Genomic DNA, 20083 nt, shown 5'->3' on the forward strand with positions numbered 1-20083 from the left:
GACGGTAGTATGATGAAGCGTACAGGGCTGCCAGATGCTTTATGTTCATTCGAGAGGGATTCGCGATCAGGGCGGAAATTACGAATCAACAACAATGAGAATTTTTTCTTGCATTTTGTGCATGAAATGCCACAGTTCGAGAGCTTTCTTTGCCAAGGTTGCCATTTAGTATATGTATATTCTGTGGCAAGTACGATGATACTCTATGCACAGGAAAATCAAGGGAATTTCTATTGGAGAGCAGGTACATCAGGGTGTGTGATGTCTATGGGTAAGAATTGTAGTGGTAACGCTTAGCGAATAATATTGTAAATATGTTTATTTTTTTTCCTGTGTTGGATGTATAATCACTGCGACCATACACGCAAAAAAAATTGTGCGGTAACAACTACCATTTTAGGGGGTTAACTTAAGCGCTCGCACCGGCAATTTTCAGCAGACCAGAAATGCGCTTGATTTTACCATGTCTGTTGTCGAAATCAGATTGTAGTAAATTATTTCTGTCAAATGTACCAGTAATGTGGTGGGATGTACCGTAAACATAGTAAATTGGTCAGAAATTCCATGGTAGTTTCAAGAATGGGCGTAGTCAGCTAAAATAGTATTTTTTACCACAGAATTTTTTCCCGTGTATGTTTATTTACCCAGACATGAAATAAAAAAGAGGAGCTGGCTAGCTGCGATATCAGTCAGTAGCCTGCGGTTTGAAAGGTAGTCTGGTTGTTTTTGTGTAGTTTTTTTTTTCAACCATTTCCATCACGAAAAGGTCCTGGACCGACCGGAAATCGAACCCAGACACCTTTAGCATGACTTTGCTTTATATCCGCGGCTACCCGGATAAAAAATACAATACAAAAACAATATGACGTATTGTAAAAATACTATTCAGAAGATTGTAAATCCAATACAGTATATTGTAAAATTACAATTAAATTATTGTACAATATATTGTTTTCAACAGTTCACTGTTTGGTATATGAGGTTTTTCCAATATAATGTATGGGTTGTTAAGTATCGTAACAATACAAATATTGACATTTTCTCATATATAAATATTGAAAATACAATACGATGTATTGTTTTGAATGCTTCAATGAACTGCATTTTAATTGGTTGTGAAATGTATAGAATTTGCATGTATTTTGCATGTATTGTCCCCCAACTTACCGGATATTCGTGGCAACAGTAGCAAAACAATGTTAACTACTATAGAAGTAAAGATATTTATCATGGTGGTATTCGTGCTTTGAAAAATCATAGCTAATGTCAAGTGTCTTCTACAAAACTATTTATTTTTACTTTTTACACATTTTCACCCAACATTTCTTGCTTTCTGAACTTGTTTTGTTTACTTCTTTCAGTCAAGCTGCATAGAAAAAAAAAGCAACAGTTGTGTTACACGAAAATAGGAATTTGGTCTAAATTGTAAGGTATAAAATCTATAAAAAACAATACAGTGTTCTGTTACAATATATTAAACTGTTTTTGAATTGTATATTCAAATAAGAATAATGTTGTTTTGACATTAAATTACAGCGGAGATTCGTTGGTTGGAACACGACTGCCTTCCATCTAACGAATCCGACCCGTTAGTTGGAACGACTAACAGCTGGTAAAAATGCTCCAGACTAACGCATCCAGAACGCAAATCGTCACGAAACGCACATATACATACACATTTGTTCTATATATGGAGATTTCAATGCGATGGTACCCAGGTAACCAGTAGGCCGTATAAATCGGTCTCAAGTCGGTTCTATAGTCGATTTAAAAGCATGGCTAACAGGGCTAATTGGAACTATATCGTAATTAAGGGCTGCTATAAAGCCACTTTTGGCGAATTATTTGGCTAATAAACTGCCTACTCGTTCCGAGTCACTGAAAATAAAATATGTCAAAATTTTATAGCATGCGGACTAAGGAAAAAAGAAAAAAAATGTTGTTTATTTTCTGAACCGTTCTTTTCTTTCTATGCTCCTCTCCAAAGTTTTTTTTTTGCTTAAACCCACTTCTCTGATATTTGCGAAGAGGGACGACATTAGACAAAAACACCACAGGGGTTTTAGTTCGACCACTGGGGTTGTTCCTATCTGACATTTCGTAAGGGACACGGAAAACAAAATACACCCAAAATTTGAGTTTAGGCCAAAGAATGTGACAAAATCTAAAAAAATGTTTTTTTGGGCTTGAACCAACGGAAAACATTAGAAAATTGAGTAAACATGTGATTTTGGCCTAAACTTAAGCGTTTGGCACTAATATTGGGACTGGGCTTTAGGACCCTATTTTTCGTTCAAAGTTCAGTGGACATTTTCTGGCTAATTGACGAGCAGGTCATTTCGGGTCGAGAGTGTTTGATAGTGATATAAGGTGGATAAAGTATATTTCGGGAAATTGGTGGAACCACCCACATACGCGATCAGAATCGCGGGAAAAGTGAAAGCACAGACAAACAGACGACCAACTTTTTAACGATCGATTCGAACATATGGTAGCTGGTCAATCGACCACCCGCAGCGCTCGCGTCGCTTTTATTCGTGTTTGACGTTTACACACTACCGCCATCTGTTGGTCCATCGGCCAACTACAGTTTTTTTAGTATTGGGCGTACATGTTTTCGCGACTATGATTTTGATCGCGATTTATTCGAAGTGTTACGTCTGTTTCTCTGTGGTGAAAGTGTCTCCATCGATTCCTTAAGAACGATTCTAAGAGCGGAAAGTTAGTGAATTGTGACGACTTTTAGTGTGAAAAAGAACATTCAAACGGACTTGGAACTTCTAAGTGATACAGCTCTCTAACTCAACACCTGCCACAGTGGATAATTGTAACCGATTCCAAAAAACCGAACATCTATAAAACTTTCCTCATTAACGAAACCACCCACCCCCCCAACGGTGGAGCTTAGCCTAAGCGTAGTGCTTTAGTGTGTAGAGATTGTAGAATTAATAACATTGACTAGACTAGAAAGTGGCAAAATAAATCGAATTGTGCAGGAGAAGAAATTGAGTGTTCAAGTATTGTTTGATCTGAAAACCAGTGCCGCGGGTGCTCGGACCGCTACAGCTCCACACCGCTCATTCGATTCTAGAGCAAATTCTGAATGTGCTCCCAAAATTTGAACTCATTTGGATGAAAACTGAGACTGCACAAGCCCTTTAAAGTTTATATAGGAATGCTATGCTATGCTATGCTATGCTATATAGGAATTACTATGGGAAAATCAAGCCATTCATTCAATCGGTCATAGTGTTTGCCCATGTGCTCTTGGGGATTGGAACTACGTTGATTGTGAGATACAATATTGACAATTCGAGTGACAATTAGAAGTTCGGCAGTCATAACTTCGGCGAAGTTCGGCGTCTGCATTCTAATTTGGTGCTTCGCCGACGCATAAGGATTGCCTTTGTCGGCGTAGCACTTCGGTAGAATGCCGACACCGAACTTCGGTGAACTTTCGGTAATATTTCATTTCTCTTATGAACTTTGGTCTAAAGTTAATCTGAATGCACAATAGTCAGCTACAACTTTGCCGAACTCAGTTTTTAAATCGGACGCCCCAGTAATTAGTTATTGATTTTGGAATGAGTTGTAAAACTTTGCCTATTATTATTGGGCTATACTGCAGGCATCACTGGATATATGCAGTAAAACTGAAAACTACGCAATCAGATCCTTAGCTATGCCATTAACCTTAGCAACCTAAGCTTGATATTTGAAATAAATATTCATTAGTCTTCCAACCTTCGAACCAGAAGCACCTATTTCATTCAAGCTCTGCTAGAGGTTATGAGCCCAGCCGGTAACCGGAAGAAGATTTCAAAAATTCAAGATGGCACCACCAACAGGAGCAAGTTCCGGATCTCAAGCTGGCGGCGGAAACGGCAGTCGATCCGAAGCAGGAAGCGTTCGAGTTACGACGGGGTCCGTAGCGATGCCGGCCATAGAGAAATTGAAGGGACGCGAAAATTACTCCACCTGGGCATTCGCGATGCGGATGATATTGATTCGAGAGGGAAACTGGTGTGCCATCGAACCGGCGGAAGGTGAAGTTGTAGCTGCTGATGTCAAGATGCATGCGCTGGCGACAATCTGTCTCAGTCTGGAAAGCTATAATTATAGCCTCGTCCAGGACGCGGCGGATGCAGCGGAAGCATGGAGGAAACTCGGTACAGCATTTCAAGACACCGGGTTGACACGGAAAATCGGCCTACTCCGGAAGTTCACGTTCATCCGGTTGGTGAGTAGCTCAAGCGTGGAGGAATACGTCAACGAGCTGATGAGCACCACCCACAAGCTTGCTTCGATTGGGTTCAAGGTGGACGACTCGTGGCTGGTGGCGTGGCTGCTGATGGGGCTACCAGAACATTACGAGCCCATGATTATGGGACTGGAGGCCTCCGGAGCAGGGTTGGTAACCATCGGTTTCGTCACTGACCGTTGACGAAAAATTGAGAAAAATATTCAGTGCGTAAAAGATCGTCATTTTCTTTGTCTTCAATGACTGGCAAGGAGACCACGACGAAAGAAAGCCGCAAAAAGTCCACGAGTAATATTTTTCGTCACTCTTCCCGTCACCCCTCCGCACTGAACCAACATAAGCTACACTGAGATTAAATCTCCATTATATTTTATGTGCGATGATCAGATAGAACGACTTCTAGTGGCTCTAACTTTGATCTATGTGCAACATTTGAATACTATTAACTTCCAATAAAATTTACTGCCTCTTCTTATATTATCCACATGCTCTGCAGTGTAATGCCAATGTCACACATTTAAGATTTGAATGCGTACAGTTATATTTCAACACGTGGGACGAACGTGGATCACCGCGTTGCAACTAACAGAAAATATTGTGATCTGCAAGATAAATCCACGTAATGCGATTATCTGAAAATTTCGATATACCGTCGCAGTGATAATGAAAATCACCAAATGTTTCAGATTTAGCAAATTTGAAACATTTGTGTCCTTGAAGGACGAAAAAATCCAAGCCTACTTGAATTTTGACGTTGCGTTTGAATTGCGCGCATATCTTCTGCGCGTTACCGCCGCCGCTGGATGTGGATTTAATATTCTTCTTCTTCTTTCTGGCGTTACGTCCCCACTGGGACAGAGCCTGCTTCTCAGCTTAGTGTTCTTATCAGCACTTCCACAGTTATTCACTGAGAGCTTACTATGCCAATGACCATTTTTGCATGTGTATATCGTGTGGCAGGTACGAAGATACTCTATGCCCTGGGAAGTCGAGAAAATTTCCAACCCGAAAAGATCCTCGACCGGTGGGATTCGAACCCACGACCCTCAGCTTGGTCATGCTGAATAGCTGCGCGTTTACCGCTACGGCTATCTGGGCCCCCTGGGATTTAATATAAGCGCCGCAATAAAAATGTTTGGTAATCCACTGATCGGTTTTCAGTTTCCAAAGAACTTGTACTTAAAATGTTATTTAATGAACTTTAATCATATAAACAGGAAGTGGATGCAGTACATCGTCTAAAATGGCAACGATTATAGACGCATGGATATTCATGAAGCTGTAAGTTCACATTTACCATTGAAAACAAATCTCTAAAAAAATCTTTCTTCTGGTTAGCGGCCAGCGGGAGGTTTCGGGAAACGAATGCTAAGTACAACCACAACTGGCCCACACCCGGATGCAAGCGATATTTCGAACAGCAGGTCGACAACGAAAACTACAAACCTGATTGCTGAAAATGACGCCAGAAAAACGGATTCCATTGATCGTTGGTTCAGCAGTAGAAATCTTTTTCAGATTTGAAGTCAAACTAATATTTAAATACACTTTGGTCAACAATGTATAAAACGTTTCGAAGAAAACTTAATATTTTTGTTTCTTTTTCTCTTTTTGATTATTAGAGAAGGCTAAACAAAACAAAACATTTCAAAAGTGCGTCATTTGTTTACCATTTGTGAACGCACATAAAATATAAATGCAAGATCATATAAATTAAACTGAATCTACCCTTCTCTTGTAGTTGCATTGCACATAAAAATTAAGGGTAACAGATTTCCTGGTTCTATCTGCGATATCAATATAATTTATGTGCAAAGCTTGATTGCAAAAATCTATGTGTGCAGCACATAAAAACTAGAGTGGGATTATTCTCAGTGTACTAATCGTCACCGAGCGCACAATTGCAGACAAAGAGAGTCTGAGCTACAAACTACTAGTCAACAAGGTGTCTTGTGTTAGCAATTGGGTCCTAAAATGTTTAATGAAATGTTGCTTTTATTTAATGACACGAAAGAGCATGTTACTGCAACTATTTTAGCAATTTTTCCCGCTCAAATAACGGCTACATCATATTTAAACTTTAATTTTAAAATTTGGTCCATAAATGAACCTTGACACTTCTGATCATGTTTGACGTTTGCTTAATCGACAAAAACACCACAGGCTTTTAGTTTTAACACCGGGGTTGTTCCTATCTGACATTTTGGAAGGGACACGGAAAGCAAAATACACCCAAAATTTAAGTTTAAGCCAAGGAATGTGACAAAATCTAAAAAAATGTTTTTTGGACCTAAACAAAAGAAAAACATTTAAAAATTGAGTAAACATGTGTTTTTAGCCTAAACTTAAGCGTTTGGCATTGAAATGGGGACAGGCCTTTAGGACCCTATTGGGCAAGCACATTACCAAGAAGTTGTGTTAGCCATGTCGGTAAGCGCGTGCTACTGATATTCTAAAGGTTTTTTGTTCAACTCCGGAAGCGCGCAGATTTTTTTTTGCGAGTTCCTTTTTTTGGTCGGCCTTTTGATTGGCACCGATTAGTTGTATGCCTTTCCATTCAAGGTGAACATGTTCAACGAAAACACATACAGAGAGAAACGGCAAAGATTTTTCGTCACGACGAGGTGCTTGGTTGCTGGTAGTTGGGCGTCTAAGTTTGCGCTGAGCTGAGGTAGTGACGAAAACTTTAAATTTTTCTTCACCGTCACTGATAGTCTGTCGAATCCGGCGACTAATAACAACCCTGCTCCGGAGCAAATCTGACCTCGGATGCGGTGAAAGCGAAAATCCTTCAAGATGTGAAGTTCGAGAGGGGACCAACGAACAGCAACGATGAAGGTGCACTGTACACGCGAGGCATGAATTCGGCCTGCAAAGATCGCGGGTAGACACCTGCCTGTACTGGATGCTGGATGGAGAGAAAATGCTTTTCGTGACGATATACGCCCGCATAAATAAGAACCGTACGAGAACTGTTTCCCGTAGTGTTTACAACCATTTGCGATCGTATATGAATAATTTATAATAACATGCAAAATAACAATAAACCAACCCTACGGCAAACGATTTTGACAGTTTGGGAAATTGTAAATTGACAAATAACAATGTGGGTAATAGGCGGTTAAGTTATGTAACCATTTAAAAATGAAGATTTTCTCGAACAAAATTTTTCATGGATAGTTAGCCGAATGGTAGATATTCCATCCATTTTTCAACAAATCCACTGTAAGGCAAACAGTTCAGAAACAGGCAAACCATAAGGCCGTGATAAAAACGAATAATGTGTGTATAATGACTAGTTTATAGTTGTAAACGGTAATTTAACCGTATATCGTATTGCTCTTTTGTATTTTTAAGTTTGGAAATAATAAACAGATTTGAGAAAAAAAAAACGAAACAAATAGTACGTTGTCTATTTTTACTTCAATTTTAACATGTACAACATTAACAAGTAAATAATCATGGCTTTTTAAATTATTTTGTAGCTGTTTTTGTTTGAATTAAAATTAGATCTAACACACTACTTGTTTCATTGTTGTTGTTTTTTTTTCTATAAAATAAATAAAGAATCAATAAGCATTATCATTCTTATTATTCAACAATTTTAATAACTTCCTTAACTATTTAAGTATTACTAACAGGCTAACGTAATCAATAAAACAATAAATTACAAAATTACAAATAACAAATTACTATTTTGAATCACTAATGATCTTCAAAAAGTTCGCGTTGCCCATATGCTCTGCATAATCAGGATCCGTTTCATGTTTTAGACTAGAATATCCATGAATTTATCACCATCAGCACCAGCATTGTTTGATTTTCATCGGATGCCTGCTATTAGTTGGTATCGCGAGTATAACGAAAGCGACGCACAGTGGCGGTCCTGCATACAAAGGTCGGACAAAACCTCAAATACGTCTCAAATTGCTTGATAATAGTAATCTTTTAATTATCTTGGATACCTGATATCATCCCGTTGGAAATAACAGTCAAATTGAAAATTAAATTTTCTGGTGAAATTGGTCCAAATTAAGTTTTTTTCATCCAATCGTATAAAAAGGCTATTACTACAATTTTTGTAGTTGTAATGCAGAAATTTGTGCATAAACCTGAACTAGAGGTACAAATTTAACTTCCTTTTAGAAATTCTACTAAAGTTTCAAACGAATTATGACAAATTATATAGATTGGAATGATGAAATCGATAAATTATAATGAAAAATGAAAATGGAATTTTCACCTCTAGGGGCAAAAAGGGGCAAGAAAAACTATTGCACATTTGAATGTAATAATGATTTGCTGCTTCATAGTGAGTGACTCATTTTCCCGAAACACTTCACATAAAACGTACGAAGTTTTGAAAATTTAACAAAATTTTGGAGAAAGATTGTTTGAAACTTTTTTTGCTACCAATAACAACTTGATATGTTAAAAATTATATAATTATAGCCAAAACTAAGGCTTATAACTACGCTTTCGAATAGAACCTATTGAGCTTAAATCGGTTATGATTTCGTTGAGATATAGCTGAAGTTCGCTAGGTGAATCATAGTTGATGAATTTCGAGCAGTCCAATTTTGCTGACTTTCCCACACTTACGATGCTGCCAAAAATCGAAAACAGAACAGATCAATCTCAAATTTTGAGAAATTGTCGCTCAATAGTATAGCAGTCTATAAAATATATTGACGAGTGATTTTGAAAACATGAATTTTTGAGGTTTTGTCCGGCCATGCGCCACTGTGCGACGTGAAGAGAAGATCATCCAGTTTCTATCCTAGAACACAAGTTACCGAGTTAGTATTTGCATTAAATTGTCAATTCCGGAACACATGTTTGATCAAATTTACAATTACTTACCGATAAATCATGGAGCAATCCAATCGTCGCATAACAGGTGTAGATTCTAGTGGGTGGACAACGTTCGTAGATGGACGACGAATAACAGCAGCATCGGTTAAGGCCCAAACGCAATGATAGCGGAACGGCAACGGAATGCGGAACCGGTTCGCCAGCATGAATCACAACATCTCGACTGAGCTGACAACGAATGAAATTGGATCAACACTGAGTCGATAAGCTGATTATAGTTCATACTGGCGAACCGGTTCCGCATTCCGTTGCCGTTCCGCTATCATTGCGTTTGGGCCTTTACAGTTGGTTTGAGCAGTCGCCGGGGGAACAATGCTCATTACTTCGATGATAAAAGGTTCCAAGCCACCGGAAATACGGACAATCTTCGCGGAGCTGTGGAACCCTTCTCCGATATGCATTCCTGCTTACTTTTCCGCACCGACTTTCAGTTTTTTTTTTCACTCTAGTTTGATCTTTGCAAAACAACAACAAAAAAATGCACTCTCAAAAAACATATACATAGCTTTGCAAGTTCCTCAAACCGAAAAATAATCTATTTTCGGCAACATTTCGACGGAAACAATATACAACGTAAGGGATTATTCAAATATTACGTAACGCAAAATTTGACAATTTTAGACCCCCTCCCTCTCCACATAACAGCTTTTATACGGAAAATTTTAAATTTTTGTATGGACTTTAGCACTATGTAAGACCCCCTTTCTCCCAATTTTGCGTTGTGTAATATTTGAATGATTCCGCAGGAAAACTCGTTTTTTAATTTTTATTGATTTATATGTATGAAAAGATGATCGTTATGTGCATAATTTACACACCACCTATGAGTTAATTTTTGAGCGTGTGTAACAAAAAGATGAAAAAAACAATTGGACGAAATGTGATGCTATGTTTAAACCGTTTGATACATGTATTCATACCAATATCATTTTACATTATCTGCACAGTATCATGAACAGTAACTATTTCGTATATATCACCTAAACCGTTCAGTACAATTGGGTCCTAAAATGTTTAATGAATTCTTGTTTTTATTTAATAATACGAAAGAGCATGTTATTACAACTACTTTAGCAAGTTTTCCAGCTCAAATAACGGCTATAACATTTTTAAACTTCAATTTTAAAAATGGTTTCGAATATGAACCTTGACACTTGTGATCTTGTTTGACATTCACTTTTTCGACAAAAATGCCACAGGGCATATAGTTTGAACACTGGGGTTGTTCCTATCTGACATTTCGGAAGGGACACGGAAAACAAAATATACCCAACATTTGAGTTTAAACCAAAAGGTGTGACAAAATCATAAAAAAATGTTTTTTGTACTTAAACCAATGAAAATCAATTAAAAATTGAGTAAACATGTGTTTCTGCCCTAAACTTAAGCGTTTGTTACTAAAATTGAGACAGGGCTTTAGGACCCTATTCACAGCTTTAGGTATTTTATAGTCCAACATAAAAACGACTGTTTCTGATACTTTGACCGAACCAGTTGAAAGTGAAATACTGTAATGACTATTAGACGAACTGTACTTTTCTATGCGGGCGTAGACGACCTGTTGATATTCACAAACGACCGACGATGAAGAAGAGGCTAAAGGATTTTTTGATGCAGCGATTTAAAATGAAGGACCTGGGTGAGGCCACACACTGCCTTAGCATTCGGATCCAGCAGGATCGACGTGAAGGGAAGCTTTCGTTGGACCAACAGGCGTATATTGAGGAGATCGTTCGTCGTTTTGGAATGACGAATGCGAATCCGGTAGCAGCTCCGGCGGATCCGAGCGGTAGACTGGAAAAGTCGATGGCCCCGAAGACTGAAAGAGAGAAAATGGAGATGAGAGATGTGCTGTACAAAGAAGCAGTAGGATGTTTGTCGTTCGTGGCCCAGACAACTCGACCCGACATTGCGTTTGCTGTGAATGCGGTAGGCCAATTTTCATCGAACCCTGGCAGGCAGCATTGGGAAGCTGTTAAGCGTATCATCCGATACCTGAAGGGCACGGCTACGAAGAAATTACAGTACAAGAGGGACGAGAATGGACAACTGATCGGATATAGCGATGCCGATTGGGGAGGAGATCCAGATAGCCGCAGATCGACAACCGGCTACGTCTTTACGATGCAGGGTGCTGCCATAGCCTGGAATGTGAAGAAACAGCCGACTGTAGCACTTTCGTCATGCGAGGCGGAGTATATGGCGCTCTCCCGGAGCATTCAAGAAGCCATGTGGTGGAGCAATCTTCGTTCGGAATTCACCAACGTTGGACCGGTTCCGATGTTCTGCGACAACCAGTCAGCAATCAGCATCGCAGGCAACGGATCCTATAATCGCAGAACGAAGCATGTTAGCATCCGCTATCATTTCGTGCACGAGAGTTTGGAGAACGGCGTGGTCAAATTTGGCTACACGCCCACTTCGAGCCAACCGGCAGATGGATTCACCAAACCGCTGGCTACACCAAACCAGCAGAAGTTTTGCCATTTTATAGGCGTTGCAGATTAGGGAGGAGTGATGTGTAGTAACCCGCGACTTATGTTAGCTTCGCAATCAGATCCTTAGCTACGCCATTAGCCTTAGCAACCTAAGCTTGTTATTTGAAATAAATATTCATTAGTCTTCCAACCTTCGAACCAGAAGCACCTATTTCATTCAAGCTCTGCTAGAAAAACATAGTAGCCATGATTTGTGCGTGCTATCTTTCGCGCCAAGTGCAGCAATGTTGCCTGTTTAGAAGTTAAATTAGCACTGCTGAAGAATTTGTGGTTGGATATAAATTCATAACTGATTACTGAGGCATCCGATTTGAAAACGGTCTTCGGCAAAGTTGTAGCTGATGAATGTATCTCACAGTATCTAATCCCCAAGAGCACATGGACAAACACTATGGCCGATTGAATGAATTGCTTGCTTTTCTCATAGTAATTCCTATATAACCTTTAAAAGGCTTGTGCAGTCTCAGTTTTCATCCGAATGAGCTCAAATTTTGAGAGGATAATCAGAATTTGAAATTGAATCGAATGAGCAGCGCGGAGCAAAAACGATTTTTTTAACCACTCTAATATTCATATTTATATTGTCGCGCGCCCACCAAATCGGAACGCGCGTGTGGGACACGCGACGTGTGACTCGTTCCCGACATAACTGTCATAATGGCATGTGTGGCGCTGCATTCTTACGATGTTTATGAACACAGCGCACTATTCACATATCCAGGTTTTTAAAAGCGCTAATGGCTGCCGCAAACAGACTCGCTTTCTGGTAGGGACATGTCGATTTGACGTTTGGCTTGGGTCGTTTTCTATTGAACGGACCCAAGCTAAACGTCAAATCGTTTAATCCCTACCAGAAAGTGAGCCTTTTTGCGGCAGCCATTAGCGCTCGTAAAAGGCTGGATTAGCTGCGACGCACGGGGCCCGAGAAAACAATAATAATAAATAAATGTTGGTCTTGATTTCTACCGGATACATAATATATATTAAAAGTATGAATTTTCTGGTAGTCACACCGTGCGAAAGTCAGTGATGATGAGTTCTTCCCTGAGACGAGACTCGCGAAGTCGGTCTTCTTTTTCTACGGTTGCTAAGATTTTCTTCTTCGATTCTGTGTTTACACAAATTTGTGAGCAAGATGTTCAAGCTTTTACATGAACTCAATGGCAAAGATGAATTGCGATTGCATCGTTCCAAGTTCAGAAAACCTTTTCAAGTTAAATTTCACATCCGCAAACGCAGTAAACATTGCAATAACAAATGTTTTGCTTGTTTCGATTTAGTTTCGTCAGCGCAAATCAAATGGAATATTTCGCTGAATTATTTTTTTTATTAATGATTCCAATACTCTCCACATATTCGCCCACAAAATCAACTGGCTGCATCTGACAGCGAAATCTGGGCTGCATATGACGTTGCTTTTTTTCCTCTTCGCGAGTCTCGTCTCAGGTTCTTCCTACCCTTGTGAAATAATCTTTCGCTCTTTTGACAGCGATTTGTTTATTGATTTTATTTCTCCTGTCAAATGGTGCAAAAATCTGCGAAAAACTAGTCGATCGTCTGTACTTGTGGTGAAAAATTTTCGTTTCTGCCCCGGAAAACAATAAAAATCAGCAAAAATAACGGTGAAAAATATGACCGAGGTCCTGAGCAACAACACTACCGATAAGGTAGCTGCGCTTGTGAAGGAAGCCGAATCACTGAAGGCAAAACTTGAAGAGGAACGGCAGAAGCTGAACGATGTTACTCGTAAGTTTTTCTTTTTGATTTTACAATTATGTACAGTGATTCGAACTCATATTCGTACATGGCACTGTTATCACTTCAAGTTGGTAAAAAATATCAAGTCACTTAGTGATCATCTTATTACAAATACTTTGTCAATAATGAAGGTCGTTTGAGTCATCAATTATTCGACTATCATAAACTGTTTAAATAATTTGAGGAAAGTTTTGAAGTTGGGCAAACATAATTTTCTGAACTTGATGTTCCAATAATAGATGACATGCCACATGTGTCATTATTTACAAAATATTTGAAATAAGTGCATCATTTGATAATTTTTCAACAGCTAGATGTGGAAACAGTGCCCTATGAGAATATGAAATAGAATCGATGTATGTATAACCAACTTTCTATTAATTTATCAAATTAAGTTTCCTCCGTCGCCGAGCGGCTTGAAATGATCACGTATTTGAACATCAAGCCGCGTCGGGTACTGAAGGGCCACCAGGCGAAAGTCCTCTGTTCCGATTGGTCCCCCGACAAGAGGCACATCGTTTCTTCATCCCAGGATGGAAAACTGATTATCTGGGATGCGTTCACCAACTACAAGGAGCATGCCGTGACGATGCCCACTACTTGGGTGATGGGATGCTCGTACGCTCCGTCCGGGAACCTGGTGGCTTGTGGGTGAGTACTACTTTTTGACCTGGCGATTTTTTTTCTATTAAATGATAAACTTACCAACTCTATAGTAGGGCAAGAGTTTCTAGGATGCACACCAATTCTAAAACTACAATCTCAATGTTTTTGTCTTGTACAGTGGACTGGATAATAAAGTAACTGTGTATCCAATAACTATGGAGGAAGACATTTCATCCCGTAAGAAAACCGTTGGAACGCACACAAGCTACATGTCTTGTTGCATTTTTCCTAACTCCGACCAGCAAATATTGACCGGAAGTGGTGATTCTACCTGCGCTTTGTGGGACGTGGAATCCGGTCAACTGCTCCAGAGCTTCCATGGCCACACGGGCGATGTGATGTCGATAGATCTGGCGCCTAACGAAACCGGTAACACGTTTGTGTCTGGAAGCTGCGACAAGATGGCTTTCATTTGGGATATGCGCTCCGGTCACGTTGTCCAGTCGTTTGAAGGGCATCAGTCCGATGTTAATAGTGTGAAATTTCACCCGAGCGGAGACGCAATCAGTACTGGATCGGACGATAGTACTGTGAGTATAATAAATATATCTATTATATTTATGTTTATTGGTACCATTCTAAACATTACCTATATTCAGCAGCTCAAGGGCTTTCATTATAAAAGTAATAACATTTGAATTTTTGAATTGAATTACTTTTTATTGAAGGGATTTTCTGCCGTAGACAGGTTCATCCCCAGTCAGTTTTTAAAAAATCCTGTGAAAAACAACAAAAATGTTGTAACTAGTCTTGGGACACATAGTTATTACATCGAGTGAGATTTAGATAAAACTAATTGACAAAAAGCCACAAATTAACACAACACAAAGCTGGGGGTACAATAAGGAGTCACTTCTTATGTGCCTAACATTCAGAGCGAACAAATAGACGGACAAGTTTAAAATTATTGCAGAACATGCATATGATGGGACAACACCAGCTAGTTGGTTACGATCACGTGAATTGTACGTGGAAAATATATCTAAATCTTAAAGTATAATCCTGCGAAGGAGATAAGCGCTCCCATTGAAGAGAGGTCGTCCTGCAGGACTTATCGTATGCTACCAGAAATCCCATAGGGTAAGTGTACCAGTTATGGACATAGTGGTTCCCTATTTCGCCATACGTGATAACTTTAATGTCTTCAAGTTTTGAAAATTTGTGTGAGTTGTAGTAGTTAGGGTAAGTGTACCAGTTATGGACATAGTGGTTCCCTATTTCGCCATACGTGATAACTTTAATGTCTTCAAGTTTTGAAAATTTGTGTGAGTTGTAGTAGTTAGATTTAAGATATTTCTTGATGTTAAAGCATTCAAAATGATTACACATGTGAACGTTATCAAAATGTCACATATGGCCAAATAGGGAACCACTATGGCCATAACTGGTACACTTTCCCTACATCTGTCTGGGGCTATCAAAGGCTGAGCAGTTGCAGATAGACCTCGCAGGACCAATGGAAAGGGGTTCCTCCGTAATTGTGGGACATCCTTGTGTAGCCGGATCTAAATCGGGAGATTATGGTTTGGTCCTTTATCGACTTCAGGTCTGTCCAAGCATCGGTGCTTTTTTTTCGCAGGTAGGCCCCTCGTGAATTTGCCCATTCTGCCTGCCATGTCTGGCGTATGATCGATTTCACCCACCTTCGAATATCAGCAAGGGGTACCCTAGTGTTGTAACGAGGGCCAGAAGGGCCGGATCCTGCTTGGAAATCTGCGGTTGCGTTACCAGGAACACCACTGTGTTCTGGGATCCACATTATGGTAACGTCGCATGGGGCCTTTTTTTTATTATCCCCTGGATCCACGGGTGATGAGGGGTTTCAGATTGGAGCGCTGTGAAGCAGCTCGCTGAGTCGGTGATGATGACTATTATAGTATAATAGCTATCCCAACACCTCGTACGGAGAGGGATCCGTCAGTGTATCGTCGCTGGTGTGCTGAGTAATCTTTTCGAAGAATCTCGGCGACGGTTTTTCGCAATCGAATGGATGAATCACCTGCCTTAAAACTTTATGTATTCTGGAGTCGAATTTAAAATTTGAGCTGCGCCAGTCTCATTCGCCACACCGCACCAGCGCGTTTTGGCAATTGGCGGGAGATACGAACAGGTGGCGTTTTCTAGCTGGTGGTCTGCTTCTTCCATGAGGCGAGTTCTGCGGTTTCCCGCGGTCCTCTCAGCAATAGCGGTTGCTTTCGTGCAGAGGGTTACAATGACGAGGAAGCGGAATGGAAGAAGCCCGTTTTCAACACATGCAGCGTCAGCCGGAGTGGAAGGAAGAAGCCCCGAGACAATACGAATATATCGGTTGTAGAGCGAGGATAGCGCGTCCATGAGGTTGTTCATAGCCAGATACGTGATTTCCAATCCGTACAGCAGGCGACTATCGATGATGGCAGCGGCTATACGGAATAGGATATTCCGGTTGTTGCTGTGATGAGGTCTCGATAAGGATCTCAATAAATTTAGACGACTTCGGCAGTTGGCTCTGACTCCTTCATAGTGGGTCAGGCCTCGGTCGATAGTAACACCGAGGATTCTTGCCGTTTTGCGGATGGGGATGGCTTGGTTGTTGATGTTAATCGGAGGCCCACTAACCCTGTGCCCGGATGAGCACACATGGCATCGGACACTTTTAGAAGCCGACAAAGTGATGCCGACGGAGGATGCCCACTTGGCTACTCTGGTAACGGCAGCTTGGGCTTTGCTTCGTGTAGCCGCGATTGTAGGTCCAGATACTACAATTACGATTTCGTCCGCGAAGACGAATATTTTGACGCCGTTGGAAGGTTTTGGAAGACGCTGTTCATCATTATTAGAAACAGAGTCACCGATATGACGGATCCTTGCGGAACGCTGGTCTCTTCACTGAATGAATCGGATTTGGTGTTTCCGATGACCACCTGATTTCCTGAACAAACGATTGCTTTGATTAGATTCAATATATCTGACATAATTTTTGCGTGATTGTTGTGTTTGTCGTTTTTGTTTTAAGGAACTGGGTCGGTGATCAACACACAAACAAACTAACTTCAAGCAAATTGTAGCTCGGCCGAACCTGAATCGGGTTGGGGTTAAAACTGTGATTCAGAACGGGTTGCGCCAGTTTCAACCTAGGTTCAAAAACGATTTCGACATATGTTATTGCTGTGTGCCTTTGAAATGCAAATATCAAATGCGGGAAGACCAAACGCGGTAAGATTTTTTACAAGGAAGGCGAAGTCGAGAATTGCTTTTCCACGAAAGTGTCAAGAGTTTTGCCGGATTTTTTACACCCCCTTCTCCCGAGGAAAGATTTGTTGTATGAAATTAAAAATAATTTGTCTGGCAACGTAACAAACGACTTCCTGCCCCCTCCACATTACTCACCCTACACATAACTCTTTACTTAATCAATGAACAGCCTGTATATTTTGCATCACTCGCATGCATATTTTGCATCACTCCGAGTTTTCTGCCATTCTCTGCTCCCAACGTTTGGCGTCTCGGATGGCTTGCCGACAAGTGTTACGTATGATGTGATACCGATCAACGATTACATCTCGGTTTGGACGGTCAGGTGCCATTCTCTTCACTGCGCGAAGAGCCTTTCTACGTGCCTTGATCACTTTTTTGATCTCTGGAGACCACCAACGAAGAGCTTTTCGACCAGGCTTGCTGCTTGTTTTCGGAATCGAAACGGCAGCCGCTTCCGTGAGAGCGGCAGTGAATTCTGCCATATTGCTCGGGTCACCCGAGTCGGGTGGCGAGAGCGAAGTGATACACTGACGCTGTTATTATAAGCAGTCCAATCTGCCTGATCGTACAGCCAGCGGGGCCGCCTGGTTGTGACGGGAGCCTCAACGGCTAACGAGATTTGAAGAGGATGGTGATCGCTGCCATGTGGATCCGAATTGACGCACCAGAACATTTGGAATTTTGCTAGCAGGCGGCGCTAGTGAGCATGATTGTTTGTTTTTCGGATATCTCAGGAGCCTGACTTCTTAGAAAGATGGCGTTTTCGTCAAAATTATTTTGATTGTTTAGTAGTTCAAGGGCTGTCATTATTTTATTTTTATCATTATTATTTATTGAGAAAAAAAATGGAAGAGGGAGTGATTTTTATAGAAATCTCTCTCAAAGAGGCCTCTTCATTTTTTCCAAAACGTTGTAATGTGAATAAATTATCTAAAGACACCAACGGACAAAAACCATAACAGGGCCAGGCGCTTGAATTTCTATGGTAACATCATCATATGGATAAAGGAGGGTCATCATGAAATTATGGTACTAATCTGAAGATAAGCAGAAAAAAAAACAATATATGAAATTTCATTCAAAAAGTCAAATAATAATTCTCGCATAACTTGAGATCTCGTCCTGAAAGCTATTGGTGATCGAGTGTGTAGCTCCTTGTTTTTAGGCAAATGAATGGACCAGAATGAAATTTATCACCACTGGGAGGATCTTAATCGTAGCATTTTTAAATAGCGTGTAAATCCATTCGTTTATTTTAAACGAGTCTCAAATTTTATTCTAGGAAAACCGTATCTGGAACATATATATACAATATGATCAAAAGGGCTGTTGTTGTAACCGGCCAAAATTTTACTTTTTCGGACTTCTTTTGAAACGCGGATATTGAAAGTTTTCCAATGTTTATTTGTTCGTGGCTTTTTAAAAACTGCTCGATTACTTTTTCAAATCGACGTAAGTGACTTCCATACGGTTTTAAGAAAATTAATTAAGAAGAATCACAACCTGTCTTCTAAAACCGTTTTTAAAATGAATCACCTTTTTAACATTGTTCGGCCGTGTACATCGCTTAAACTTTGCATACAATCAGCACGCGTTCAAAAACTAGGTAGTTTCTATTATTTCCCACAAAAGTAATTATTACAAGATGATAAACCGTTTTATTCAGTTACTTTCGACATTTTTCTACCAGTGTAAAATCGGCTCAAGTGGTGTTTTGATTTGATTCGTAGTTAAGTCACTTTGTCTCTCCATACAACGTTGCGGTGAAAGTAGCGATTGGGTTTGCTAAAATTGAAATTCTTACTTACGCCGTTTTGTAATTCCGGAATTAAACGTTCTAAAAGTGAAACATCTAGTTGGGTGAGAGCGGAACTTGCGGAATTCGTCTGCGAAACACGTAGGATCGATAAAGTAAGTTTGTTCACTTTCTGACCTGAGTTTACTACTGTATTTAAATGACTGTATTTGGATAAGTTTTCGAGAACTGATGCGGTTTTTTCTCTTTTGTGTGTTCTCGAACTCTCACTCGCCTCACTCAATTTCCCACTCACACATATTCATCTTTAGTACAGTACTCACGCACTCATACACTCTCACGAACACATAGTGTCATTCAGGATATACAATTATTAAAAATTATACCAGGACAAAAAGGCAATCCATGAGACAGCTGCGATCTGCTGGTTTTTTGTTTACCATGAGATTTTGACGTTTCGCGGTCGGAGTGACCGTTCGATTACAGAGGAAAATTTTAAGCTCAGATAACACTCGCATGTTTTGTTTACCCTTCCATTTCGGTTGCATTCACACTTTTAGCTGTCAGTCCTATCGCGGAAAGTCCTCATGGATAGCCTTATTATATTATATTTGTATTTGATCCATCTGACATAAAATTTGTCAAACAAACGAGCAACAAACGACAACATTACACGAAATGCACACTTAAACAATGTCTAAAGTATTCAGCCATTCGATTACGAAGCGTCGTCATAGTGATGTTAAGGCGAAGTAGGCCGTTATTGAATTTGTACGCGTCGTTGATGATTGTTGCTAATTCATCTCACGACTTCGAATCAAAGAAAATCAGTTGGTTTTGCACTGACATAGCTGAAAAAGTATCAGCATACTTTATGCATGTTAGCGCGTACAGTGATACTTTTTCAAGTCATTATAAACTATCAAGACTGAGTTTTATCACTTTGAAATACATGCTGAAAAGTCATCATTGTAGCCAAAACGAATGACGGGCTACTTAGCCTTAAAAGAAGAGATGCGCCCTATATCTAGT

General features: G+C 40.1%; 1 protein-coding gene across 1 annotated transcript; it reads left to right on the forward strand.

The window, feature by feature from the left end:
• Positions 1-13147: 13147 nt before the first annotated feature.
• On the forward strand, positions 13148-14711 carry LOC110678909 (guanine nucleotide-binding protein subunit beta-5-like). The gene is made up of 3 exons (XM_021852525.1): positions 13148-13380; positions 13788-14043; positions 14177-14711. The coding sequence occupies exons 1-3, from the start codon at positions 13266-13268 to the stop codon at positions 14694-14696; spliced, it is 891 nt and encodes a 296-aa protein (XP_021708217.1). The 5' UTR covers positions 13148-13265; the 3' UTR covers positions 14697-14711.
• Positions 14712-20083: the final 5372 nt, after the last annotated feature.

Source organism: Aedes aegypti, chromosome 3, assembly GCF_002204515.2.
Source record: "Aedes aegypti strain LVP_AGWG chromosome 3, AaegL5.0 Primary Assembly, whole genome shotgun sequence".
In the NCBI taxonomy this organism is placed as follows: domain Eukaryota; kingdom Metazoa; phylum Arthropoda; class Insecta; order Diptera; family Culicidae; genus Aedes; species Aedes aegypti.